The sequence below is a fragment of the Polypterus senegalus genome, chromosome 5 (genome assembly GCF_016835505.1).
Source record: "Polypterus senegalus isolate Bchr_013 chromosome 5, ASM1683550v1, whole genome shotgun sequence".
Taxonomy (NCBI): Eukaryota; Metazoa; Chordata; class Cladistia; order Polypteriformes; family Polypteridae; genus Polypterus; species Polypterus senegalus.
In genome coordinates, this window is record NC_053158.1 from 184,179,770 (window position 1) to 184,205,636 (window position 25,867).

Below are 25,867 nucleotides of genomic sequence, written 5' to 3' on the forward strand. Positions count from 1 at the left end.
GTTTTTTGATTACTAATTCCTAGGTATGACGTTCAAGTGCATCCGGCCCTGCAAGCGGCCCTCCAACTTACAGGTAAATCATGGGGGTTGGTGGCAGGATTGGCACTTCACGACGCTCTGAGACGACAGACAGGAATTGGGCTTTGGTTTTGTTTAGCCTCATATCTTTTTTTGCGTTTTGTTTTCTTTTTTTTTTTACGTGCATCCCGTGGTTTTTGCTCAAACATTTCTTCCAGTTTGCTGATAAAACACATTAGATTTGAGTGCAGCATTTGAAACCACAGAACACAGGTATTCTTATAAACCACCACACACGTGTGGGCCCCTCTGGCATCCTCTTAAATTGGCTTCAGTCTTACTTAACATGTAGAAAATACATGGTACTGTATATGCTGTACCATAATAATCTATGCTGCTTTTTTCAATCTACATGCTTCCATTAGGTCAGATTACCTCAAACACAGGTGGGCTCCCACAGCTATGCAGACTGGTGACCCTGATGCTTTTGACAAATCTGATCCAATTTCTGAGCAGTATTTCTGGAATGGATGAACTAAATTAGGAAAAAACAGAAATATTAGTGATTGGCAAACATGGATATATATATGGATATATGGCGGAGATAAAGAATTTAGGGGTAATCATCAATTCTGACCTAAACTTTAAATCACATATTAATCAGATTACTGGGACTGCATTCTTTCACTAAAGGAATACGGCAAAAGTTAGACCTATTATAACTTTAACAGATGCTAAAAAATTAATTCACACTTTTGTTTTCAGTCGATTCATTTACTGTAATGCATTCCTTGCAGGACTACCTAAGAAAGACATCAATTGTCGGAATGCAGCAGCCAGAATCTTAACTAGAAAAAGAAAATTTGAGCCCCTCACAGCTGTGTCATTCAGAATTGACTTTAAAATACTACTAATGGATTATAAAGGCTTAAATAATATGCTTCATTATATATTTTGAAATGCTTGCCCCCCTACACTCCAAGTCGTAATCTTAGATCTTCATATGGAAGGCTGCTTATAATTCTAAGAGCCAAGTTTAAAACAAGTGCTGAGGTGGTCTTTTACTGTTATGCACTTTGTGGACGCTAGGTGTCGCTGTTGCCCCATTGAACCCACCAGACAGACGTCCAAGACACACGAGATTTTAACTATAATATTCTTCCAGTAAAGTGCACAAAGCACAGCACACTCCACAATTCTCAATAATAAAGCAATACAATAATCAATAATACATACACACACACACTCCTCCACTCCCAGCAGCTCCGTCCTCTACCACCCAACTCTGGCTCCGCTTGCTGGGTATTCCCAGAGTCCTTTTATAGTCTTTGACCCAGAAGTATTTCTTCTCCGGGTCAAACGCCACATCGTCTATCCTCAAGTGTCCCGGAAGTACTGTGGGCTTCCACCCTCATGACTCTGAAGAACTTCCAGGTTGGCGTAACAGTAATCGTCCCAGGGTTCTTGGTGAGCTCCCTCTGGTGGCACCCACGGCACCCAACAGGACTGAAGAGACAAACTCCATGTCCCATGTTGCCCTGCGGGAATCCGAGGAACCATTTCCATCCAGGAGAGCTGCCATCTAGTGTCCCGGGGGATGTAGTGCCCTAAAAAAGGCTGCTTTCTGCTCACTGAAACGCACAGTCACAACCTAAAATCTCAAATATTTGCCAGGCTAGTACTATGGATCATTTTAAAAAGCTGTTAAAAACCCATTTTTATAATATGGTGTCACACACGTGTGCTTAGGAGACAGCCCACAAGTCCTAAGGTGAGTGATATTACACAAGATAAAGGTTTGATTGTGTGTACTAATGCCTCTCTCTCTCTCTCTCTCTCCTTCAACAGAACCAAAGAAGAAAAACAATCATAACATCCACTTACCTACTGATCAGTCAGTGCCGTACATTCGTTGAGCAGCCAGCTCATGACCACTGCCGCCCCCAGCAGCACTGCAGCCTCACTGTCTCTGGGATTGAGCCGCTGTACTAGACTAGCCTGCAAGTATCAGCGTTGGCCTCTGTGTGCTTGTGTGCAGCCAGTTCAAGAGCAGTTGGCTCGGTGATTTACTGAATGTCATCAATGGCGTCAGTTGCACTTTGTACATATTGTTCCAGTAGTTTTTAAAATAGTTTTTACAGTTCATTAGCAGTGTGTAAAATGACCAGTGTTGCAGTAATTGGGATGCTCTTTGCATGAAAAAAACTGTGTTCCATTAAAATTTCACTTTTTCATTGCAAATTGTGACGTTTACTTAAAAAGTGCAGCAAAAAGTATTTGGCATCCAGGGATGCATTAACCCCCAAGTATGTGGCAATTTAAGGGTTAAAGCCCCAAGATGCTTTTGAAACGGCCTGCGCTTTCTAAGGCTTCTGGGAATGAAAATACGCTTGCATGAATTACAGTACATATAGCGGTAACATCAGTATTTTACATTCTAGCACTGCGGGACAGTACTGTACAGTATACGGGTTTACCTTTACATTCTTTTTTTAGGTAATGTATTAAGCTGAGGTTGAATTGAAATTAAAGTGACTTGGGGACATATTTAAACTATAAAAATTGGCATTTTTTAACCACATCCATAATTTGCAGTTTTTCACAATTTGCCGGTGCTCTAGGAACATAACCCCCACAAATTTCAAGGGTGTACTGTAGACTATATGGGCATAGAATTATCATATTCTTCAGGGATCTGCTGTCTGTACTAATCCCCAGTATTCTCTGATGTTTCTTTCCGGTTCTGTGGTGGTGATCTGCACCACGACCACCTGATCAAGTCACCATTCATCTCCCTGAGATGTTGGAATGAAGGTGGAAGTCTCAGCTGTCCACGAGACCAACTTCATCAAATCCTATCATCTGAAGCATGAAAACGAAGAGGTTTGATTTAGGAACATTTATGTTAGGTAGAATGCCCAGTGGGGGCTAGGTGGTCTCTTTGGCCTTGGAACTCCTGCAGATTTTGTTTTTTTTTCTCCAGCTATCTGTCCTTACCTTGTTTTATTGTTATTAATTCTTTAATATATTTTGCCCCATCTTAATTTTATTCTTCTTGTAACTTTCTTTTGTCATCTTGTAAAGCACTTTGACCTACACTGAAAATGTTATATGTAAATAAATGTTGTTGTTCTGTGTAACTTCAACTGTGGATTAGTTTACTGTTTTACTTCAACTTCGATTTTTACCTTTCACTCATTTGACAGCTGCAGAACCTTTAAACACCTCCAGTTGTGCGCAATGAAGCAAGTGCACCTTGGGACAGAACATGGGTATGACTTTATATGTATATTTCTTTTTTCAAGTTGCTAATACTGATATTCTTTATTTATTAATCATTGTACAAGGTAATACCATCTCTTACTGTACCAGAATAGATTGTTAGGTCTTGTTATATGCTAACAGTCTGGCTTCTGTCTCTACCCCATCCTGCGCTCATCCCTGTGATTGCATGACATCTTGCACAAACCTCAGTCACAGCACCTCACTTCTCCTGCTTTTTGCAATTGAGGCAGGTAAGTGACGTGACGTTCACGTCCAAAAAAAAAAAAAAATGCAAGAAACTCCATTTATGTAGAAATGTATGAAAGATAGCTTGGTGATCCTTTATGCTACAGTGACTAAGTGTGTACTCAGTGTACCCTAAAAACAACCTCATGGCTACATTCGTGTTTACAATTATTCAGCATTTCCCTGACATCATCGACAAAATGCCACAATGATCTGCAATCTGTCACAATCGAATACAGACAACAATTTTAGGTTCAGACTTCAGAACAGATTTTAAATCTTCATTTTGTACTCCTCTGCGGTGGGCTGGCGCCCTGCCCGGGGTTTCTTTCCTGCCTTGCACCCTGTGTTGGCTGGGATTGGCTCCAGCAGACCCCTGTGACCCTGTAGTTAGGATATAGCAGGTTGGATAATGGATGGATGGATTAAGAGGGGTTCCCAAACTTTTTCATATGACTGTATATTCACAATTTTGCAGCCAGGATACCAATTATACGGGTGGCTGCCCCAAACCTTGCTATGGCTCGGTGTGGAGGTTCTGACAATGTTTCTTTCAATCTATCTTTCTTCTGCAGAACAGAACTATGATGTTGAATATGTAAATGTAAATTAGCCTTTGAGGAATTTAGCCATTGGTTTAAGATGTTAAATATTCATTCATGATTTATAAAGATCATTAAACTTTAATGGATTTCAAATCAGCTACGTGTCTCAGTGTCCAACCTGTTGGGCTTTTTCAATTGGTTTAATTTAGTCTCTTAAAAGACTTGATGTCACATTTATGTTCCAGGTGAACCAGACTCCAAATGTATTATTCCCACAGAAAAAGAATTGGAGAAGATGTTTGGGTGAAATGATGAACCAAAATGGAGATGGTGGGAATTAGGCCAAGAAGCTGTGGCAGGAAGCTGTGTCAGATGATATGAAAAAAAAAACCAGGTCCCAACCTGAAAGATGTCAAGAACTGAGGTGAGTGGAGAGAACAACATCTGGAGGTGTTGCAGGGCAAACGGCTAACTCAGGTAAATCTGGAAAACGGCCTTTAAATTAGTGAAGATGACAGCAATCAACACTGAGCAGAGCCTCAAAACATCAATAGCAAAATGCTACACAATGCAATGCTGTAGTGTAGGAGGAGGACGGGCATCCTGTCTGGATCAGAGGCTGTTCCACTACCCAGACGGGAGGCCAGCAGGACGACGCAAGCAGATTTGCTGGCGGGGCAAAGAAATAAATTTGTACCTGGCCGGTATGTTTTAGTAATTGGACTAGCGGAAGCTGAAATTAGGGAGCTGGTCCATCCCCCATATGCCAGGTGGCAGTGGTCCTCATACGGCAGTCCAGCTCAGACAACTGCAGGGGTTCTTGGGAGTTGGAGTTTGGAAATAAAGCCCTGCGGGAGTCCCTACAGGCTGACAGAGAGCATTGTCTGGGGAGGACCTCCCTACTTTATGTTATGGCCTGGAAGATCCAGCATGACACCGGAAGCATTCACTTAAAAAGGAGCCCACTGCCACATATGGACGAGTCAGAGTAGGGAGGCAGTGGGCAACACTCAACGGAGGTGGAGAAGAAGGAAGAAATGCATTATTGTGATTGTAATTGTATTGGTGGCTGAGTACTGGTAAAAAGAAGTGCTTTATTTTATTCATAAATTGTGTGTTGTGTTGCTGCATCTGTGGTTTGCATCTCTCTGGCACCCCCTTGTGGTCACAATAGCTGCACACAAAATACTGTTTTTTAAACAGACAGAAAAAATATTTAATATTGATTCTGAATATGTCACGCTTGACTTTATATATTCAAATATATAAACACAAAACAATGCAAATGACACTTGGTTGTGTAAATATCTGGGGAAAACACCCAATTCAAACCTGACCAGAAGAATTATAATAAAACAGAAGCACCCAAAAACACAGCATGGCATCCTTAGTCCTATGAAATCCAGTTTATGGCAGAGGGAAGCTGGGGCCCATCCAGGCAGCATCAGGCACAAAGCAGGAACGAAGCTTGGACAAGCGGCAGTCGACTACAGAACATCAAAATCATGGACAATGAGTTAATTCAAATTGTCTTGCTGGTATCTAAAATTGCTTTTGCTTTGAAAATGAAGACTTTCTTGCATTCAAGTTTTTTTTTTGGATGGTCAGTCATAGTCGAAGTCACATTAAACGTCTCAAACTCACTTGAGGTTCAATGTGATGCCAGCGGTAGATGATAGAAGAGTGCAAAGGAGATAAAATGTGACTTCATGATAGATCACTATGAAACAAAAGAGTAAGTCGAGGTTATTCAGATAAATTCTTAAAGTCTTAGAATAAAATGTGAAATTATTATTATTATTGTTTTATTGTTTTGATGAAAGTGAATAACAGCATTGATTTGCATTGTCTGGTTTACATAGTCTATTTTTTTCATAAAAGGGATCTCTATGACCAAAGAACTGAGCTACTGCACAAAGAGGAAACCACAGCTGTGCGGTCTGCCATTGTGTGCAAGTTAGAAGAAACAGAGCTTAATATATTTTATCTTGAATTTATAATCATATGTTATTTATAGCAAAATATACTCTTTTTCTCACAGCTTCTTAAATGTCACCGCCATGTTCACTTGTGAGCATATAATCACCCTGCATGTGTGCAGTGAGTCACTGAAAGCCCTGGACACCAGGCGAAATATTCTGATATTCTACAGCCTTCATTGTTTCAGTCAGACTGGGACGCTTATGATGTTGACTTCCAAGATAAACTTTACAGTTGAGGCTTAAGCAACTCTCAGATACCCCTGTCTTTCTATCCCCCTTGGTGTGCTCAGACTCCCAGGGTTCAGCTTTTCTCTCTCTGAGGTTCTTGCCGGGACTGGTCCTTGTCTTGTGCCACCTTGGGAATATCACTTCTCTGGCAATCCCTTGCCAGCTGAACCTCCTGCCCCTACAATATTTTTTACTTTTCCACTTTGAATTTCAAAGTGAACACTGAAAAAGAAGAAGATTTGAACATACAATATTACTACATACAATAGTCAATACAATAGTATTAACATATTAATTGTATTAATAAATACAAGAGTATTAATTGTATTAATCAAATAGTAATTACTATTAATTAATTAAATAGTTTTAATAGTATTAACTGTTGTGGAGGTTGACCCGGACACAGACAGGCAGACGCCATCATTGTCACCCAAACACACGTTTATTCACAATTATTTACAATAAGTGCACCACAAAACCCCCAAAGTCCTGGCCACACAATGCCTTTCTCTCACTCTCTTCAGGCCGCCTCCTTGCCTTCTCCAGCTCAGTCCTCTCCGCTCCCGACTCTCGCCCCGAATGAAGGGAGGCGGCCCCTTTTATCCACACCCGGATGAGCTCCAGGTGCTCCCTGGCAATCTCCCGCTGACACGCTCCAGTGTGGCGGAAGTGCCGGCTGTTCTCCCAGAAGCTCTCCAGATGTCCCTGCTTCTCTTCCCCCCAGCACTCCCTGGTGTGGCGGAAGTGCTGAGGTCCAGGGTCCCCAAGGCATTGGGGCGCCTCCTGGTGTGACCACGGGCCCCTACAGGGTGGGACTTCCATGCCCTGAACCTGTGGCCCCCAAAGCAACCAGGAAGGCAGCCCCCACATGATCCCAGATGGGCACATGCCCACTTCCGGTCCTCCAAGGCGTCCCGGCCGGGTCGTGGCACCCTCGACACTGTATTCATAAATACAATAGTATTTAGTCAACATTAAAGGAAGGAAGGTAGCACGCTGGGATTTTCTCCCCATCCTCAAAGCTAGTGAAAGGCAACCTTTTTCGAGTTGCGGCGCACTAAGTCCAAAAATTTTCTTTCGCGGCACACCTGGGGGACTGCCCATAAATAAAGTCGTGACGACACAATCTATGGACAATCGCCAATAAAAACAGTTAATTTTACAAGTTTGAAAGACATTTTATTAATAAAGGAATCAAAGGATAAATCTTAAATTTAATTAATGTCAACGTTGAGATTGTTTTTCAGCACTGTAAGATATGGCCGGCCATGTACCCCGGCCAATACCCCCAAGCCGCCAGGTGGAGCCCTCCTTGCAGCATGGAGGTCCCCAGAAGACCAGCAGGGCATTATGGACCATGTAGTTTTTGTGCACCGCCCTGCTGGATGCCATGGGGGCCACGAGAGGGAGCTGCAGGGAGGACCGAAGAGTTCTTCATGCCCTATGACCCGGAAGTTCGTCATAGGAAGAGCGGCGGCTTCCGGGGTGAGAAAAACATTATTTACCCTGACCCGGAAGGAATAAGGACTTGTGGACTGTTGGGAAGGAACACCTCCGGGTCAGGGAATATAAAAGGACTGTGGGAGCTCCCAGACGATGAGCTGAGTTGGGAGGCAGGGTGGCTAAGCATCTGGGAGTGGAGGATTGGTTTATTGTATTTGTGATTTATTGTTTACTAGCAAAATACCCGCGCTTCGCAGCGGAGAAGTAGTGTGTTAAAGAAGCAATGAAAAGAAAAGGAAACATTTTGAAAATAACGTAACCTGATTGTCAATGTAATTGTTTTGTCACTGTTGTGAGTGATGAGTGTTGTTGTCATATATATATATATATATATATATATATATATATATATATATATATATATATATATATATATATTACACACACACATAAACATATATATATATATATATATACATATCTATACATATACACATATATACATACATATATATCTACATATATACACACACATATATACACACATATACATACATACACACACATATATACACACAAATACATATACATACATATCTACATATATACACACACAGCTATTTCAGATCAGTGCAATACGCTGTTTGTTAAAACGGTTGACTCCCGCTCTTACGTGCAATAACAAATCAAATCATTCAGTTGTCTTTGCTCATATGTCATTTTAGAGCTGGACGCCTGGCATCTTTTTTTGGGTACAGGTTCGTTTCTGTTTGCTGTGAGGTTCTGTGTTGTGGAGATTCTCAGGATGGATTGCAGGTGCTCATCAGTGAGGCGACTCCTGTGTGCTGTTTTGTTAGTCTTCATCACTGAGAAGAGCTTCTCACACAGATATGTGCTACCAAACATGCACAAGGTTCGAGCCGCATGTAGACGGACTTTTTTTGTTCTTCAAAGTCACCAAAGCGCCGTGCAAACTCAGTGCGCAATAACTCTAGTAAGCGGTAAGTGTTCGGCAAGGCAGCTGAAGCGCTGCATTATGGGATCTGTAGTTTATTGTGTTACCAGCGCTTCATATACCCGGGCTTTAATAACAATAATACAGTATATAAAATGATCTCGGGCGGATATAATTACACGCCGGGCGGATGTGGCCCGCCCTTGAGTTTGACACATATGGACTAAATAGAACTTGAAAAGATATATTTTTTCAAATGTGATCGCGCAATTCAGATAGAGTTGACGCAAGACTACAGCCTGCATGCCTCAATAAGTCATCCTCCCCTCGCTCTTACTTTTTTACCGTTCATCTAATGAATACACTGAGTATGGCTTTACCAAAACAATCATTGATGGCGAATAAAGTATCCATTATTCGAGTATGTAGAGCGGGATATATATATATACATATATATATATACCCGCGTATCGCAGCGGAGAAGTAGTGTGTTAAAAAAGGTAGAAAAAGAAAAGGGAACATTTTAAAAATAACGTAACATGACTGTCAATATACAGTATTTGTTTTGTGAGTGTTACTGAGTGTTGCTGTCATCAAGGATTTGATTATCATTATTTCTTTCAATCAGGTTCGTATTTGTAGGATGTGTTGTGTTCAAGTTACATTCCGTGTTTGTCAATCGTTGTAAAGATGACAGGTTTCATTCATCGATTCGTTTCTTACTGCATCAATAAACAGCTCGTCTTCTTCTTTATCTGAGACCTGACACACTGCATGCACGGGTTTTTTACACTGTCTTCCTTTAGCGGGACATTGACTTTTCCACCGTGTGCTTTATTTCCACAGTAGCTGCATTTATGAATATGCTTATCAGACGCTTCATATTTTTTGCTGCCTTTTCAATTGTGTAATTCTGTTTTGTTCAGCTCTTTGGAACTGTTGCTTTTATCTGTGCACTCGTCCAGTTCACGTGAGCCGCTCGGTGTACATGCATCGAAGGTTCCCAGCTGTGCTGGTGCCATCTCGTGCTATGTCCAAGGCTGTATTTAATGTTACCTTAGTCCTGGCACTTAAAACTTTCTCTCGCAGTTTCGCTGAGTTTGTGTCAAACACCACCCTGACCATCTCATCTTCCTCTCCATAAGCACAGTCCTTCACCCGTGAATATTTACCCGTGGCAGTTTGCTATTGGATTGCCGCTGACGGACGGCCTTATATGGGCAGGCACTAAATTACAAACGCCAGCGGCAGCCTGTCTATGAACTTAATTTAAAGTGTAGGTTTACATCGTGCTTTGTTTCCGAAGTAGCAGAACTCATGAATATGGTTGTATATGTCACTCGCTCACTTCTTATTGTTTCGCTGCCTTCTCAATTATATAATGCATGTTTTCTTCAGCGCTTTTTGGAGGTCTTCCTGGTTTTCTATGTACTGCGTGATTACGTGAAGGCGTGATGATGTCACACGAAACTCTGCCCCCACGGCGTTGAAGCTCATCTCCATTACAGTAAATGGAGAAAAACTGCTTCCAGTTATGACCATTACGCGTAGAATTTCGATATAAAACCTGCCCAACTTTTGTAAGGAAGCTGTAAGGAATGAACCTGCCAAATTTCAGCCTTCCACCCACACGGGAAGTTGGAGAATTAGTGATGAGTCAGTGAGTGAGTGAGTGAGTGGGTGAGGGCTTTGCCTTTTATTAGTATAGATTGAAGAATTGTGGAGAGGAGCGTGCTTTGTGCACTTTATTATTATAATAAAATATCATCATTGGATTTTACCTGGTGTCTGACGTATAGTCTGAGGGTACAAGGGTGCGAGAAGCATCTTATTCTGTTACAGCACATATGAGATTGATGCGAGGATCAATTTTTGAAAGACAGACGTGCATTTCTTTGTCGATCATTTGAAGTCTCTTGCGTTTCTTAGACTTCATTTCCGTAAGTGTTCCGTTATCTGTTTTTCCAACATAAAATATTTTATTTTAAACATTATCTTTTTAATCAAGCAAAAGTTCAAAAACACTAGCAATTTAAAATATTTTACAGAAGTTTTCGCGGCGCCCCCAGAAAATTCCACAGCGCGGCACACCAGTTGCCCGACAATGCTCAAAGCCATACACGTTAGGCAGACTGGCGACGCTAAACTGGCTCCAGTGTGAGTGTGTGAGGGTGTGTGCAGATGTATGCAACTTATTTTTGTATAGCACTCTTCATAGAGTCCAGGAGTAGAGCACTGTGAACAACTCTCACATAAAATACAAGTATAGATTTTGCTAATTACTAAATACAGAACTAGTACCCATAAAAATACAGTTTTGTTAAAACACATTCAGAACAAGGTAGAAACTGAACAAACATGATTACAGAACTACGGCCATTTGACAACAATGGAGATTAAAATCACACAAGAGAAGGTCAAAAACAAAGTCAGAGTCCTGGAGACCTTGGCCAACTGGCCACCTACCCGCTCCTGGGTTTTTGATAGTGGAGTCTGTGCTGACGTCCAATCTGATGAGAGAATCTTTCCATCCAAAGATTCCAGTGCTCCTTTACTTGAGCTCACTTACCCATATGCAGAAGAGCAGTCCTGCAGTAGAGGTGCCACATCCAGATACCAAGAAGAGAAATAGAGTAGAGGAGGGTTAGGGCTCATTTATACTTCACGCGACGCAACGCATGCTGCAGCGGACGCTCCTGCTACGCAAGCGTTGTAGTGTTTATACTTGCACGCGTTCTTTACGTAAATCTGGAGGAATCCACCAGGTGGCAGTGCGAGATATTATCACGGTGAGAACATGTTTGGCTTCTCTGTGTTGTAAAATGCCTAGAACACCTATTAAATTCCGATAACACCTTACCGCAATATCTCTGAGAAGGATGTTTATTGATTAAATCCATAAATCCAGGGATGTATGTGTCCATTCCAGGAAGCATTGGGCACGAGTGAGAAACAGTCCCTTGACGAGGCCTCAGCTCATCGCAAGGTGAATACAAGCACACACATACACTGGCGTCATTTTAGCGGCACCAAATCCCCAAATCTGCATATCTTTGGAAGGAAACCGGAGCACAGTGTGGAATACAAGCAGGAAATACCAGCAACATAACTCCCTGCGAGACAGCAGTGCTATCGCTCTGCCACCGTGACACCCCCATGTGTGTAATTATTCCCCCATGTGTGTATTTAGTAACAGTATTCATTATTTAAACGAAATTATATGTAAAATGTAACATACACATTTTAATGCATTTCATCATGAAAGTGATATCAAGTATAAATCTAAAGATTCTAAATGTGCAGAGAGTTGGAATATCATACGTTTAATTTGTTCTGTTTGGCGATCTATTGCTGTTTTCCACTGATGAAGCAAAATGCTGACATACTGATGCATTCGTGGTGCTTTTATATTCAAGCGTCGCATATTCCCGATCGTAATGACACGATACATTTTAAAAGTCTCACATACCATCTTTTGTGCCATCTATTTTTTATTGTTTTACTTTACCTGCTGTCAGGTCCAAGAAGCTCGTAGCGATTAAAAACTGGGATGACGTTTGCGACCGTCTGCTTTAATGATAAAGTAAACTACGAGGTTAAAGTGGACATTTCGAGATTAAAGCCGAAATTTCCACTTTAATCACAAAGTACACGTTTTCACCGTGTCCTTTATTTTTTTCTCAGTGGCTCAAATATAACGCTATACATTATGTTGCTGTTGTTAAGTTGCAAAAATTAAAAAGTAAATTAGACATATATAAATGACACGATACATTTTAAAAGTCTCACATACAATCTTTTGTGCCGTCTATTTTTTTTTTTTTTTGCAACTTCACATCGGCAACATAATGTATAGCGCTGTATTTGAGCCATTCATCAAACAGCAAAGTGCGCACATCGATCCCCGAAGGATCTCCATAGAGGCTTGCTGTCACATGTAGATAGTAAACAGAGACTCTGATGTCACGTTACGACTTTTAGCACACTGCGCCCCCCGACTTTTTGCTGGTACTGCAGCTCGCGCACGCGTCGCGTTAATTTCTGAGGATCTGCTCAGAGGACGCGTGAAATGAACGCTGGGAACGCGTGGCAGCCATGATGCGGACGTGTACGCGTTCTGAGCGTGAAGTATAAATGAGCCCTTAGTAGTGGCTTATAAATATTGTATTACTTAGATATTTGCACAAATGACTCTTGGAGAAAAAGAGAGAGATAACCATGCTTATCTAATTAAGAAGACTAACCAGATGTCTTGAAGCCTTTCAAAAAATGATTGTAAATTATTAATTGATTGTTTTCAACCTCCATAATTACACTGCAGTTTTTGTGGACCGTTTAATGACTTATTTATTACTTTATTGTTTTCCTTTTGTTTAATACATTTGCTCTGTGTACTTTGACTTTTCAAAACTGTCTGTTGTCTCTCACTTACCACTATGTCCATCTTTGTTACAGTCTACTTGGAGGTGATGTGGATTGATTTATGATGGGTATACCACCTGAATATTGACCCCTTACACGTGTGCAGACATTTCTAACAAACGTGAACTTACCTAATCAATAATATCTGTCTATTTCTGCTAAGTAGTGAAACAGGCAGGTTCACACACCTTTTATGCTCATTCAAACAATGGGATGCTGGGGACTGGTCTGTCTCAGCTGGCTCATTGGCTACCCTTTGTTATCATCGTCATCAACTGATAAAATACAGCCATACAGATTTAAATAAAACATAAATAAAAAATCGAAGCCTCTCAAATACCTGCTGCTCAGGGAAATCTGTCAGCTACGGGCAACTAAAATTGAAATGGCAAATGAACAGCTTTGAGGTGAAAAAGGACAAGCCACAAAAATGGAAAAGGAACACACAGACTATACATGCAGCAGGACTAGAACAACACGCTACACGTCTGGTTGCAGCACTAACTTCCATGTTGTCAGGCATTTGCTGGTCAGTGCGAGGTGTGGCAGATGGCTGGGGACCCAATTTGGCCAGGATGCCTGGAAGGACAATGAGAGGGACAATACCTCCCATGGGCCACAAGAGGGCAGTCACCCTGGTCTGCATGGGGGCCATGGGAACAAAGCTGGGAAGCTCATCCCTGTTGGGGCCTGTGGCCACCGACAGGGGGCGCCCGGAGGATTGAGGAACCCTGGATTACAGCACTTCCGCCACTGCCAGAAGGTAATTCCAGGAACACCCAGAGTGCTTCCGGGTGCTCATACGGCACTTCCGCCACACCAGGGGGTGCCGTCAGAAGACTATCAGGAAGCACCTGGGCATTATAAAGGGGGCCGTCTCACTCCAGTAGATGAGCCAGAGTCGGGAGGAAGGAGACGGAGCTTGTGTGTGGAGGAGTAAAGGGGGCAGAAAGAGAAGAAGAATGAAGAAAGAAAGAACTGAGCTCGAGCTAATTAGAGCATTGTAAGGTGTTGTGAATCAGAGAAGGCAATAAATAGTGTGTGTTTTGGACATTAGGTGTCTGTCTGTCTGTGTTCAGGGACTGTCTTCCACAGAGGCCAGAAAACAACTGAAAAAATGATTTTCTACATCCATACTTGTTCTTTCCATATCGGGGTTCACACCTCTTTAAAACAGAAGCATCATATCACTAGCTTCTTTTCCACAAATTCATTGAAGCAGCACATGTAGACATTCTTTGTACCCTTTTTATTTTTGTACCTGTTTTTTTAGCACAGTCCTCTACAGTGGTGGGAGAATATCAACATGCAGCATAATGTCTTGAGAGCAATCCATTCCTGATATTGATGTCCTTTAATTTTCAGGTTATTGTGACTATCTTTAAGTGAACAAATAGTCCTGGAATTTTTCTGCCTCCTCACTGGTGTGTGCAGAATTGCACCGACTTGGAAAAGCTTGAACCAGAATCACAATAAATAAAAATAGCAACAACAACAACAAGCAATCCTCATTTTAACACAGGGAATTGCTTTCAAACCCCAGTCCTAAACTGGAAGGTTCATGGTACACATCTCTGCACACATCCAGGGCATAGAGAACACTGCAGGGCCAATTGGCCCAGCTCCTTATCTGAAAATGACTTTTAGCACCCAGATGATTTCACATAATACAAGAAGCGGTACTTTTCTAATTATATTGAGCATATGATAGGAAATTGAAAAAGTGCTTAAGAAGACAAAGCTGAAGATTGTTATAAACATTTTAATAATACATAAAATTTCAGAGGGGAGCATATTGCTTAGGAGCTGTCCCCACTGGTGCTTAATGCAGAAATGCCACTCATCACATCCAGTGTGACCAGTGTGAACCAGTGTGGTTCAGTACACATCCTAGCATTGAGATAAATTGAAAAAGACTCCACATTGCTCACAGTTGATATTGTTTTTTGATTATTGGTCCTGACCCATTTACCTTTGACTTCAGGCATAAGCAATACATTTGTGAAAGGAAAAAAAACATCAAACAAAATCTGAGAAATTTCAATATGCTTTTGTACGCCTACAGCACTACTTTGAAATTTTGAAGAGGCTTCTCTTCTATTGTTCAGAAATGGCGTTCCCTTTAAATCCATCATAATGATCTTTGGAGTTCTGGTATTTGCAAGGGATGCTTTTACGGGTAAAGTGATCCATGTTTTGGAATGTCCTTTGAAAAACTGTCAGATAGAGGTGGTGCAGAACTTTTAGCACATTTAGATGGTGACGTTCAAAGTGTTCAAACGTGTAATGTCTTTGTGAGGAGTTTAAAGATATCATCCCTTGATCTTGATTTCATTGTCTGAAACAAAGAAATAAAAAACATCAAGACAAATATAGGAATCATGCACGTCAAGTGCAACTTTAATTATCCGTTTTACTGAAAAACACACATCTGTCTATTGTAATGGAACATATTATTCCCTATAATGCATGTTGAATTATCACAAAGTAGTTCTTGCAGTATTCATGCTTTATTGAACTTGCTTAATTCAGTCTTGAAGGCAACAACCTATCTTGCAGTAAGCAAACATGGACATGGTGCCAGTCTGTGCTGTGCCCATACATCCAGGTAAACAAGGCCAATTCAAAATGACCAAATAGCCTAACACAGATTTAAATAACATGTGGGATGGAGACCAGAATACCCAAAGGAAAAGCCCACACAGACATGCTGCGATTGTGTGGAATCACACATGTGCGACTGGGAAACAGGTTATGGGATCGAATGAGGGCATTTATCCATCGGACCAGGCATTGGCACTGTCACTTAACACTTTCTCTCTTTCCTCCTCTGCAGACCATCAAAAGGAAGTTCTGCCTGATGACATCACTTCCTGTCCTGGCTCTCATGATCTCATTTCCTGTGCCAATCATATAAACAGTGCCATTGTCAATACATCTAAAAAGCTACATCTAAAAAGACATCATTTTATTTTCTCCAAAAGTCTAATTTTCCAAGTATATGGATTGGCTACCCCAAACATTTTTCTGTGCATTTGTTGTTTCTTGACAGTAGATAGTTACCAGGGCAAGATTCAAATGCTGGTCTTCAAATCTATGAGGTAACAGTACAGTAATCCCTCCTCGATCGCGGGGGTTGCGTTCCAGACCCCCCCACGATAGGTGAAAATCCGCAAAGTAGAAACCATATGTTTTTATGGTTATTTTTATATATTTTAAGCCCTTATAAACTCTCCCACACTTTATAAATATTCCCCACAGAGTTATACAGCATAATCCCTTTGTATTCTCTTAGATATTAGGTAAGATTCATTGAAATTATGTATATAAACACACTGTTTATATACAGTAAAACCTAAATATTATTTTAAAGATATTGAGGGTCTCCGATATCACATGTTACAGCCATTACGATAGACAGGCCACCAGCAATAAATACGTACAAGGCAACAAAAATAGTATACAGTAAATGTGTGTACAGTGACACTAAACGTACGTACATGTACTAAGCACTGTAAGTAGAAAATTAATTATGGTTACTCACCAACAATGACACGATGACTTGTCCGATAACAATGAGTTTTATTTTACTGCACAACAAAGGAGAGTGTTACAGCCCTTAAAGGAGCCACTTCAGGCGATTGTGTAGCACTGCCGCTGTTCTTCTTCTGGCAGTCTTCAATCCAAATCCGTAAAGCAGATTCCATCCAGACTACTGCCTTATTACATCCACTTACAACTTGTTTTGCACCCTGGTTAAAAGGACACTGCGGCCGTAGATCTTATATTCCTTTCCTACTTTTTAAATAAAAGGAATCGTAGCCTTCAACAAATCCAAAACGTTTACCTTTTCGGCAATCGTTAACATCTTCCGTTTGCTTGGGCACGGCCCCTGAAGCAGTAGCAGATCGTTTTGGAGCCATAATGAAGGGCTTGACTATGCACAAAGATAAACACAAAAGAGCACAACTCTTTACACAGCGAAACACGTTGATGCTGAATGAGCGAGACAAGACTTCCTGGTTAACACTGCATTCAGCAAGCAGGAACTTAACTGCGTGCTCTGATTGGTTAGCTTCTCAGTCATCCGCCAATAGCGTCCCTTTTATGAAATCAACTGGGCAAACCAACTGAGGAAGCATGTACAGGAAGTAAAAAGACACATTGTCCGCAGAACCCGCGAAGCAGCGAAAAATCCGCGTTATATATTTAGTTATGCTTTCATATAAAATCCGCGATAGACCGAAACCGCGAAAGTCAAAGCGCGATATAGCGAGGGATTACTGTACTACCAACTGCACCATCATGCCATCCCACTGTAAAATATTAAAGAAAGTTTTCAAAATGGAGTTAATACAACACTGGACTACAATCATATGCTATGTGTCAACCACCGCAGAAAAGGACAGAGGGAAGGCTTCGATGCAGATAATTTATCATAAACATACATACATACATACACACACACACACACATACTTTGACTTTTTATATATAGCTGGAATACCCAGCGTTGCCTGGGAGGAAAATAAAGTGTTCTTTTTTTAAATTATTTGAAAAAAATATAATTAAAAAAACCCACAACTTTAAAAATAAAAATAAATTAACGAACAATGTAAGACTCACTAATGTGCTTGTCTTGTGGTCTTGTATGTATGTGATCATCCAGTTCACGCTCAGAACCAGCCAACTCTATTTAATTTCAGAAACAACAGCGGCGTGGTGGCGTTCAAACATAAAGAGTGCTGGCAGTCGCCTCCAGTTCGCCCTTTGGTGGTCGTTCCGAGTGTCAAGTGAATGATAACATGCATAGAAGATTGCAAGATCACCCCCCACCCTACCCAGAAGGGAGTGGGTTATGGTTGATTTCACCCTACAGTATTTTTAGTCAATCAATGAGAAATGTGTGTACCAAGTTTCATGAAAATTGGTCCAGCCGTTCGGAAGTGATGCTGGAACATACATACATACATACATACACACACACATTGACTTTTATATATATATATAGATAAAGTGAAATGATAAATATTATATACGTTCAAAAAGCAGGAAGGATCTAATAAACTGCCCCCAGTCCATATCTACTGCTCACCAAAGTGGTTATTGCCACTTTATTTGTGCAGCTTATCAAGTAAGAACTGCACTGTACTTACTTTAGAAATGAAGCTTAAGAAGCGTTGCCGCTGCCCTCACATTTCTTTGAATGCTGAAAGATAATTTGAACATATTGTAAAATTATACTAGCATGGCAAAAAAGGGTCAAATTCTAAACAAATTGACTTTAAGAATACATGCAAGATGATCCTCCATACTTTGTGCTTAAACATAATCAAACCACAGGAGCCATGCCTTCTTCATACTAAGGTAATAAAGAATATCTTTGTGCATAAAGAGTGCTTCATTAATACCAGATTTGCCCACGGATTGGTTCAGGAGTTGCAACTGACGCCTTACAGCTCCAGGAATCTGGGGTCAAATGCCACTGTAGCTATGTTTGTGAGATTTTCTTGGGGTACTCAGATTTCATCCTATATCCCAATGGCTTATGCATTAGGTTTCCTGAAAAACTGACCTGGAATAATGAAGTGTGAGTGAGTTCATGAGCGGGCTTCACAATGGACGGATGTACGGTCCAGGATAGGCTCCATTCCCTGCAATGCTAAGCTTCAATTAAGCCCAGTTAGAAAAGGAATGGATAAAACTTAGAAATGGGGTCTACAAATGAGTTCATGGAAAGGTCTGCCCGTGTTATTTATTTCCCCAAATTGTGCAACAGTCAATTCCCCAGAATAACAAACAGAAAAATGGAATACCAAACTATCACGTTAACATAAATATTGATATATCTAGGTATCATCTTTGAGTCGTCACTAGGTTTTGATAAACAAATTTCCATGATAGTAAAGTCCAGTTTTTACCAACTGAGACAATTCTCAAAACTAAATTCTTTTCTCTCACAGAAGGACTTGGAAACAGTCATTCATGCTTTCATCACATCTTGAAAAGAGTATTGTAACTAATTATATGTGGGATTGCCCAAATCTGCTCCATTTACACCTTCAGCTGGTTCAAAACACAATAGCTAGATTTTTAACTAGTACTCAAAAAAAAGGATCATATCTCCCCTGTACTAGCTTCTCTCCACTGGCTACCGGTGAGATTTCATATTGGTTTTAAAATTTTGTTGTTTATTTTTAAAGCCTTGCATGGATTCGCTCCAAAATACATCTGCAATCTCCTTCATCCATACTCGGCACTGAGGGGATTAAGGTCATCTGGACAACTACTTCTCGTAGATCCAAGATCTTCTCTCGAGGGGAGAAAGAGCTTTCTCAGTTGTCCCTCCTAGGCTTTGGAATGATCTGCCTCTCTATCGAGGTTTTTAATACTCGGCTTAAGACCCACTTCTTCTCTCCTGCCTTTCACTTTGTGTAAAGGTGTGGGGGATGGTGTTAATTGATTGTTTTATTAATCTGTTCTTACTCTATTGTTTGTATTGTGTTATGTTATTGCCCCTTTGTACAGCAATCTAGTTCAACATCTATTGTTTTAAATGTGCTTTTATCAATAAATCAGACTTGACTTCACTCAGTACTTAGTTGAAACCCCTTCGGCAGTGATAACAGCCAGCTGTCTTCTCAGGTATTTTCTACCATTCTTCTCTGCATATCCTCTCTAGCTCTGTCAGGTTGGATGGGGATTTGTTGTAGACAGCTATTTTCAGGTTTCTTCAGAGATGGTTGATTGGATTCAAGTCTTTTCACTGACTGAGCCACTCATGAACATTGCCAGAGTAGACCCTAAGCCTCTCCTGGATTATCTTTGCCTTGTGCTAAGGGTCATTACCCTGTTGAAATAAGAACCTTTGGGCCAATCTGAAGCCCACAGTGCTCTGGAGCAACGGTATCTCTATACTTTGTTTTACTCAGCTTCCTATCAACCCCGACCAGTCACCCAGTCCCTGCTGCTGAAAATCAACTCCACAGCATGATGCTCTAACCACCTTGCTTCACTGTTGGAATGGTGTTGTGCAGGTGATGAAAGGTACCTGGTTTCCTCCAGACGTGATGATTACAATTGAGGTTAAACAGTTCAATCTTGGTTTAATCAGATCAGAATATCCTGTTTCTTATAGTCTGAGAGTCTGTTAGGTGCCATTTTTGTAAAATCCAAATGGGTTGTCTGGTCACTCTGTCATAAAGCCCAGATTAGCGGAGTGCTGAAGTGGCGGGTTGTCCTTCTGTAAGTTTCTCCCATCTCCACAGAGGTTCTCTGGAGCTCAGCCAGAGTGACCATCAAGATTTTGGTCATCCATTTCACCAAGGGCTTTCTCTCCTAATTACTCCAGGTTGGCAGCTCTAAGAGGAGTCACGGTTGTTCCAAACTTATTTCATTTAAGAATTACGGTGACCACTGTGCTTTTGGGAACCTTGAATGCTGCCAAATTCTTTATTAGCCTTCACCAGATCTGTGTTTTGACATCAGCTTCAACCTCATGGCTTATCTTTTTTTTTGTTCTAATATACATTGTCAGCTGTGGGACTTTGTGTAGACAGGTGGGAGCCTTTCCTAATCAGGTGCAATGAGTCGACTCCAAATAAGATGTAGAAACATCTCAATGATGATCAATAGAATGGGATGCACCAGGCCCAAATTTCAACTGCTATGGCAAAGGGACTGAATGCTTGTGTCAATGTGATGTTCTGAACTTTTTATTTTTTAAAAGTTTGCAAAACTCCTAAAGTCCTATTTTTTGCTTTGTCATTCTGTGGTACTGAGTGTTGATTGATGAGGTAAAAAATAATTTGAATGATTTCAGCAAAAGACTGCAAGATAGCAAAATCTGAAAAAGTAAAGGAATTTTAATACTTTCTGAAAACACTGTATAAATTAACACTAGAATTTCCAGAGCCTATGAAAAAACTCGTAGATCCGTCCCACCTTAAATTGCTTCTCACCTCCCCGTCAGTGTCTTTTGTCCTTTAAATGTGTGGATAAACAGCAAACAGCCAGCAGCCTGCTATCACATCCCCCCACCACACACAGTTTTCTCAGCTCAAGTCTGTTTACCTGCGTGTCAATTGCTTAGAGTTGGACAGAGTGTATATTTTTGAATAAAAGCGCATTTGTTCCGTTGTATTTGTACCTTTTGTGAAAGTGTTTCTTTGATATTTGGACTTCAGGCTTCACACATTATACACTTCATGTCTCCATGTTGTCAATTATTACTAAAACATGAAAAACGTTTATGTTTTAACGATGTGTTTACATAGATTGCTGTAGACACGGAACACACATGAAATGCAAGTGTTCCAAATAACGATATAGTATTTATAAAAGGTGTCATTTTGCTTGACTTCTTACTCTATACAACTCTAAGCATCTGGCATGCAGGTAAACAGACTTGAGCTGAGACAACTGTGCGGAGTGGGGGATGTTATAGCCGGCTGCTGGCTACTTGCTGCTTATTATCACATTTACAGGACAAAAGACACTGATGGAGAGGTGAGAAGTGATTTAAGGTGGGACGGATCTACGAGTTTTTTCGTAGGCTCTGGTAATTCTAGTGTTAAAGATTGAGTGAAGCACCCTCACTAAATAGGCACTACATGATGAAGATGCAATATACTCGGAGGACGTCATTAAATGACTCATGTTTAACTTAACTAAGTAGGCGCTTTGAACAATAAAGTATAACTGTGGTTTACAAAAGAGCATCTTCAATTAATGGACACTAAATAAAGATTAACTAAAACTATTTGAAGTTCACCTTTACTAATGTCACACGCATGCACGTAGGGGATAGCTGAAGGGCTTAAGCGACTGTAATTCTACTGCCGCTACAGGGCTTGCGGCTGTGACCTCATGCATTTTCTCTTCCTCCTTCTGCAGACCAGATGACTGATAGCTATAACTCCGGTGTCCGTCCACCTGGACCCACCTCTTCCTGCTGAAAGGACTGAAAACCAAAAGCTCCATCATCTTTGTCAGTTCTTTTGTGAGTTTGCATCTGAAAGGGCGTCTCCGCCATTATTGTGTGTTTTTCTTTATTTTGCAAATCAGTTATATGGGGTGACCATGCTACTTTTGTTGTCATCTCCTTTCTCTAACACTGATTAGGCCCCTTCACTAAATGGGCATGTAGGACTAACTGAGGGGCACCTTCTGTAAAGGGAAGCTAAATTAATTAAAGTGACTAAAATTCATCATCATTAAATGGGTGCTAAACAAAATAAAGATTGTGTAAGGCTAACTTAGATCAGGCTCTCAAGAAAGCAAAGAAAGGCCGCTGGCTGAGGAAATTTATGTAAGAATACTGTACCCGTGTTTTTCTCTTCTCTGAACATTTCTTTGTGTACTCCATGGTCACGTATTCAGAATCATCCTGAAGATTTTTGGAGGCCTGCAAAGACAAAGAGTTTTAATGAGAATTTCATACTGAGATGACTTATGTTTTTTTGTGAATATAGAACTGCCAGGCTATTTTTAACCATTTTGTGATATTGTTTTGGTATCAGAATGAATGCAGAATGTAGAAGTGCAGAATAAGCCCGAAATGTCACTTATAGCCATAGACATAACTGCACAATTCACGTCTATAATTTCCTTTATTTTTTTTTTATTTTTATTAATTTTATTACAATCCATACAAAGCAATCAAGTTTTTAAAAAGAAAAATTAAGTTAAGAACAGATCGATCCCCACCCCTGAGAGAGAGAGCAAGCCAAACAGAGTTAAATTTAAGGCTTGTAAACATACCTAAATTAATAAATTCTCTGTGCTTTATGAGCTTATTTTAAAATATTACTGATTAGATCCTGCCATGTTTTGAAAAAAGTCTCTACGGATCCTCTAACTGAGTATTTGATGTTTTTCAACTTCAAATAATATAACACATTGGTTTCCCACTGACTTAAAACAGAGTTTGGGTTCTTCCAGCTTATCAGAATAAGTCTGCGTGCCAAAAGTGTAGTGAATGCAATCACAGTTTGTTTGTCTTTCTCCACTTTAAACCCCTCTGGAAGAACACTGAACACAGCTGTTAATGGGTTAGGAGGAATTGTGAGACTGAGGCTGCCTGAAAGGTAATTAAAAATTTTGGTCCAAAATGATGTTAATTTGGTGCAGGCGCAGAACATGTGACCTAGTGAGGCTGGGACTTGTTTGCAGCGTTCACAGGTTGGATCCGGCTGGAAACATCTTGGAGAGTTTTAGTCGAGACAGATGTGCTCGATATATAATTTTGAGTTGTATAATTGTATGCTTTGCGCATATGGAGCTCGAGTGAATTCTCTGCATTGCTACTTTCCACTCCACTTCTTTTCTGATATATTAATTGAGAGGTCATTTTCCCAGTGTCCTCTTGGATCTTTGAAAGGGAGGGATTGTAAAATGATTTTATATATTGTAGAGATAGAGTCTAAGTCTTTGAGATTGAGCAATATTTTTTCCAGCATGGTTGAGGGTGCAAGATGAGGAAAATCTGGAAGGTTTTGTTTAACAAAGTTTCTGATTTGAAGATAGTGAAAGAAATGTATAGCTGGAATGTTAAATTTGGAATGTAATTGTTCATAGGAAGCAAAGACGTTATCTATATAAAGATCTCTAAGCAAGTTAATTCCAAATTTTTTCCAGATATTAAAAACTGCATATGTTTGTGAAGGTTGAAAGAGGTGGTTCTCTTGCAGAGGTGCCACAGATACAAGCTTCTCCATCTTAAAATGCTTTCTACTTTGGTTCCAGATTCTAAGTGAGTGGAGCACAATTGGGTTATTAGTGTATTGCCGATAGCGTGTGTTTATTGGAGCGCAGAGCAGGGAATACAAAGAAGTACTGCAGGATTTTATTTCTATTGCGGTCCATGCCTGTGTATGCTCTTCTATTTGTGTCCAGGTTCTTATCGCCTGTATATTTGCTGCCCAGTAATAAAACTGGAAGTTAGGTAGAGCCATGCCACCTTCTGCCTTTTGTCTTTGTAGGGTCGCTCTTTTGATGCGTGGATGTTTTGAATTCCAAATAAATTAGGTTATTGTTGAATCTAATTGCCTAAAGAATGATTTATTAATGTATATTGGGATGTTTTGAAATAAAAAAAGGAGTTTTATAATTTCCTTTATGTTTACAAATACAAATGGCATGAATTATCAAAAGCAAACTAAAAGCTACCAAACACTCCACATGCCAATTGTGGCACCAAGTAATGTAAAACTTTTTTTTTTTTTAAATTTTATTGAATTTATTAAAATCAAATAACATTCCTTACAAGTAAATCAAGTTTAACAAAACTAGGTTCGAAACTAACCCACCCCCACCCCTAAAATAAAACTTTACTGAGACTGATTAAGGTTCGCCTTAAGTGAAGAGGCACTGCATAAAATAATGGGATTGACTGAGTTACATTCTTGCTACAGGGGGATTATCATCCTCTTTAATAAAACCCTTGTGTGCGTCCAGTGTCCGTGTGTGTGTCTTCTGGTGAAGTGCGCATGCGCAGGGCCACACAGCACGTGTTCAGTCTCTTCCTGTGCATTCCCTGTGCAGAGAGATACAGACACAGGCACAGACACAGGCGCAGGCACGCGCGCACACACACACACACACACACACACACACACACACACAGGCGAGAGACAGACAGACACACACACAGACACAGAGGCGTGCGCTTAAGAGACACACACGCGAGAGACACACACAGGCACACGTGTGCATTGTTGCAATGTTACTTTTCTTGGTTGTTTATTAAATTACAGATTTTTCAAATGTTCATTTTTTCGCCTGTGCTTAAAACTCATTAAAAAAAGAGTTTTTAGCGAGCGGGTCATAAGGCTGTAGCGCAAACTCTTGCAGTGTTAGTTTTCTCTGTTGTTCAAGGTTTTCTCAGTGTTATTCAATGTTTTTACATTTAGTTTACTATTACGCTGTGCTTTCTATGGTATTGTTAACTTTATTTGTGCTTAAAAACTTAAAAAAAATATATATTTACATACAGTTCATACGGTCTGGAACGGATTATGGTCGTGAACCGAGGTTCCACTGTATTACTGTCAGACAAAATTACAGGCATTTCACAGAAATACAAACCAGTATTACTGAGAGAGAAAATTAAAGGCACACAATATAGTGACACATATTACAGCCACATACAAGGTCCCTCGCCATTTAATATACACTGTGAGTGGAAAAAAAACACACCAAAATGTTTTTCATCACATCTTCAACAATAGTCGGCTGATTTACTTAATGTTTGATACAAAGTGTATGTAATATGTTTTCCAACAACAGTTGTATTAATTACTCATAAGTTTATACAATGTTCCAAATTATATCAAAATCGGCCGACTATTGTTGAAGATGTGATGAAAAACATTTTGGTGTGTTTTTTTTTCCACTCACAGTGTAGACTGTTCCTACTAATGTTTATGCACTACTGTTCTAGCGCCCGTTATTTTAACGGGTTTAATGTCTAGTATACAATAAAGGTCTATCAAAGTGCATCTTGGCCAAAGGGGCACTGTATAAAATTGACTACGAATTCATATAAGAATACTGTACCCTTTTTTTTCTCTTCTCTGAATGTTTCTTCTTGAATATCATGGTCACGTATTCAGACTCATCCCAAAGGTCCTTGGAGGTCTGTAAAGAGAAAGAATTTTCTTTGCATCATAATTAGAATCTGATACAGAGGTGCCTCTGGGTTTAATGTAGAAAGGATTTATAAAATTGCCGGTTATTTTTTCAGTTTGTAAAATTGCTTTTTTA

At 40.3% G+C, this 25,867-nt stretch overlaps 1 protein-coding gene across 2 annotated transcripts in view; it reads right to left on the minus strand.

The window, feature by feature from the left end:
• Nucleotides 1-14,337: 14,337 nt before the first annotated feature.
• The window catches only part of LOC120529692, a 75,242-nt gene continuing 63,712 nt past the window's right edge, over nt 14,338-25,867 (minus strand). For both annotated transcript variants that reach the window (XM_039753739.1, XM_039753738.1), the window contains 4 exons: nt 25,661-25,741; nt 22,428-22,508; nt 18,259-18,311; nt 14,338-15,441 (listed from right to left, as the gene is read on the minus strand). In XM_039753739.1, coding sequence (XP_039609673.1) covers nt 18,273-18,311; nt 22,428-22,508; nt 25,661-25,741 — 201 coding nt within the window. In that variant the 3' untranslated portion in view covers nt 14,338-15,441; nt 18,259-18,272. The remainder of the gene's footprint in view (nt 15,442-18,258; nt 18,312-22,427; nt 22,509-25,660; nt 25,742-25,867) is intronic.